Source organism: Megalopta genalis, chromosome 3 (genome assembly GCF_051020955.1).
Source record: "Megalopta genalis isolate 19385.01 chromosome 3, iyMegGena1_principal, whole genome shotgun sequence".
NCBI lineage: Eukaryota > Metazoa > Arthropoda > Insecta > Hymenoptera > Halictidae > Megalopta > Megalopta genalis.
Genome location: NC_135015.1, coordinates 9,907,890 through 9,911,906, shown reverse-complemented (window position 1 = coordinate 9,911,906; position 4,017 = coordinate 9,907,890). Strand labels below are relative to the sequence as shown.

Below are 4,017 nucleotides of genomic sequence, written 5' to 3'. Positions count from 1 at the left end.
CTTTCTTTTTTCGTTAATACGAAACACGCACGTGTCTTATTTTAACCAATCATCTGGAAGATAATACTTGCGGGGCTGGTGTATGTATTGTGGTGACATTCCTGGATCTAGATGAAGTAAATTAACTCCAATTATCCATCAACTTGTGTCAAAAATTGTGACAATTTGGGAAGACGAGGTACGAATATTCGAGCCTCGCGGCTTGTTTTTATATTTGCCAATTGCCAACAACTGTAAAAACGAGTCCTAAGGCTCAAATAATCGTATCACCACTTCCAACAACACTTCATCATTTTTGTTTACAAACTCGGGGACAATTGAAGAGAATTTACTGTACTTGCGATGTAACCATCTTTGAAACTAAAGCGACATGACTTACCATGAACTTCACAGAATGATTTAATCATATCAATCATTGCATACGATAAGTTTCGACATTTTGACAATCGTGAATATTCATTCAGATTTCATTAAGAAATATATAGGTTAGCTTCAATATCTGTAAAAATACAATTTATCACAACATTATGTACCACTGAATTTCAATATATTAACGACACTGTTTCGTACACCGGAAATACCATGCAGTGAAAGAGATTAGATTTATAAGATTAAATAAACTTTCATTATTAAGACTTTATCTAATTTAGACTGTTTTATTTCTACAGAAAAATACATTTGTGTTACACGACAATAAAATCTTTTCAATTTTTATGAGATAAGACTGATTGCTAAAAAATACTACAAGGTTCCGATCATTTTATCATTGTCTGTACACTCTTCATAAAATGATATGTCTATACATACTCACTGTCACTGATATTATCCTGTCTCAGCAAGCATGCAACTGCACTTACTGTGTAAAGCAACCGCACATAATCCCCCTACCTTGGCGGACAATTTCAACACATAATTCTCTAGGGTGGTGAGCTATTTCTGTGAATTTCTATTGTGTTGTTTTTTCAACAAGTGGTCGATCAATCTAAAACCATAATCAAAGAAGTGCACGCGGACGTTTACTAACGCGAGTTCTGTGTGCATGAATAATGATCAATGCGGTGAATCCCCCTCTGTGGTCAGTCGCTTTCAAGCTTCCTAGCAGCAAACATGACGAAACCTATAGCAGTTCGAGAACAGGACGTCAGTAAATCGCGGAACCCGTACTATGAGGACGACATTATCTACATTTTCAAGATCACCAAATGGATTCTCAATTCGATTGGCATTTGGCCAAGCCTCTTGGAGAACAGTAACCAATTTCTTCCGAAAATCGTGATTGGACTCTGGAACGTTATTCTACTGTTCGCGATAGTACCGTTCACTTTGTACCTCTCGATCGAGGAGAAGGACATGATGGCGAGATTTAAGCTCATCGGTCTCTACACCTTCTGTACAATGACTCTACTGAAATATTGGGCGCTCACCGCGTACAAGTCGAACCTCAAGTACTGCATTGAATTCGTGCAACATGATTGGAAAGAGGTCAGTGATTCGACTCATTATTACAATGACTGGCCAATTTAAGTGAGTTATACAGCAAATTGGAACAAGCATGTGATACTTAAGTGATGACTGATTGTAGGAATTTTCGTTTTAATGATTACAGTGTCTGTTTTTCAACTAACTGTGTCACTGGGTCAGGCAGAAATTCTGTTATTGATATAAGTTGTTTTTGAAGTAACCTAGGAGCGAATTTATTGTTTGCATGATTACACACTCTACACGATTTCAATTCGTTCATCTCAAATACCATATTTTATTACCGTTACGATTTTGACAATTTTTAATTTTCTTGAAGAAACGTAGCACCTGTTATTTTCATCTCATAAATTTTAACCACTATAAATATAATCAAGAAGGTAATTATTTGAACCCTTTCACTACGGGCGTTTTCAAAATTACGTGAATTATATCAAAACACTATTTAATTTACATTAGAATGCAATACGTCATGAACTTCTTCTATCACAATAGAAATTGCTCGGATATTGTATAATGACTGATAAATAATATTTCATTTTGCTTCGAAAATATTCCGGAGCAAAAGTGTTAACGATAGAATCCTCCGAGTAAACGAGGAACACTGGGCATTATTGTAACAGGTTAAGAAGGGAGAGGATCGCAAGTTGATGCTGAAGTATGGCAATGTCGGACGAAATTTAACGATAATATGTCTGGTGTTCATGTATTCGGGCGGTTTCATGTACCACACGATCATGCCGTACGCGATCGGTACCTCCGTCGATGAACACAATCGTACGATCAAGCCACTGGTTTATCCAATGTACAGCGGCTTCTTCAACCCACAAGAGAGTTCCTATTACGAATTGGTATACGCTGCTCACTGTTTATGCGGTTACATGATTACTTCCGTGACAATTGGTGCTTGTGCATTGGCCGCGTTGTTTATCACTCACGTGTGTGGCCAAGTCGACATCATGATACTAAAACTGCAGAACTTAACCGACATCAAAGAGAATACGAACCTGCATCTGCAATTGGTAAACATCGTTCAACATCACATACGAATGCTAAGGTATGATAATCATGTTTCACAAGATTGATTCGCGATGAAAATATATTACGACCCCGTTCCAGATTTTCGACAGTGGTAGGGACACTTCTGCAAGAAGTATGTTTAATGGAGTTCATTGGTACAACTTTTATCATTTGTACGCTTGAATATTATACTGTAAGGGTACGCTGAATTTTACGTTCTTTGACCACTTTAACTCCTCTGCTTATGCCTTGAACGACACTGAATACTGCGGTGATAAGCTTTGAGAACTTCCTATCTCTAAACAAAGGTTCCATGTAAACTTCAATGTGTGTTTCTAAAAGAAATATTAACAGTCGTCTTTGAAGGCATACTGTACATACAATTAAATATAAATAAATATATATATATATATATATATATATATATATATATATATATATACGATAATGAAGCCGGCTACTGGAGTGACCAAATGCTGTACCGTTAGTTTGATTTCGATCAAAATTAACTTCATATTTATCTAATCATACATATTAAAATCATTCATACAAAATTAGCTAATGTAAAATAATAACAAGATATAATATGTTTTGATCGAGAAATATAAAGGTAATTATATCCGAAAACAAGCTAAAGGCACATAGAGAGAGGGAGAGAGAGAGAGAACTGATGACCACACAGTATTCGGTTTTACTGCACTAATATGTTAAAATCGAACATTTGTCCCGGTTTACTGAATTTATGAGTATTTCTATGATAGGATTGGAATGACAACAACAGAGTCGGCCTTGTTACATATTTTTTGCTACTGTTATCTTTCATGTTCAATATGTTCATATTGTGCTACATTGGAGAACTTCTGGTAGAAAAGGTAAGCATAATTCTACCCGTAGCACAATTATCACAAATTATACTTTAATTTAAAATCTTTGACTAAATATACAACTGTGTCATAACTCGTTATACATTAAGAAAGCTGATATTTTCTTTTTGTACATACCTTGCAGACTGGTAATGTTGGACTGTTATGTTTTACAATTGATTGGTATCATCTTCCCGTCGACACGATGCGCGGTTTAATTTTGATCATCGGTGTATCAAGGTTTCCCTCGAAAATCTCTGCCGGGCAGATAGCTGATTTAAATCTGTCGACTTTTGGAAGCGTAAGTAAGATTTCATATATAAATGAATCACGTCGCAATCGAATAATATAAGAATCGTAGGAAAACAAAATTTTCTGAATTGTTCTCACGTGGTTATATTTGCAGGTTATGAAAACATCACTGGCCTATTTAAGTGTCCTTCGGACAACTATTGCTTAATTTTATATTGAAGTAACTATTTGCAGATCAAGCGAATAAAATCGTTGAATTGAAATACTGACATTGTATGTAATCGCAAATGTTGATATACAAATTATAAAATGTTAATCAACGTAACTCACGTTTTCATTTTTCTTTCATTCGAAACGTAGACATGTCTCATTTCATTCAATCATGTGGAAGCCGACACTTGCA

General features: G+C 35.5%; 1 protein-coding gene across 2 annotated transcripts; it reads left to right on the top strand.

Annotated features, from left to right (window-relative positions):
- Positions 1–957: 957 nt before the first annotated feature.
- LOC143259094 (odorant receptor 10-like) lies at positions 958–3,939 on the top strand. Of its 2 annotated transcripts, none has more exons than XM_076519947.1 (6): positions 958–1,482; positions 2,103–2,536; positions 2,599–2,692; positions 3,261–3,371; positions 3,508–3,663; positions 3,769–3,939. In XM_076519947.1, exons 1-6 carry the CDS (start codon positions 1,108–1,110, stop codon positions 3,820–3,822), a joined length of 1,224 nt encoding a protein of 407 aa, XP_076376062.1. In that variant the 5' UTR covers positions 958–1,107; the 3' UTR covers positions 3,823–3,939. The 2 variants fall into 2 exon arrangements, with proteins under 2 accessions (XP_076376062.1, XP_076376061.1); XM_076519946.1 differs by having other exon boundaries at positions 2,599–2,698.
- Positions 3,940–4,017: the final 78 nt, after the last annotated feature.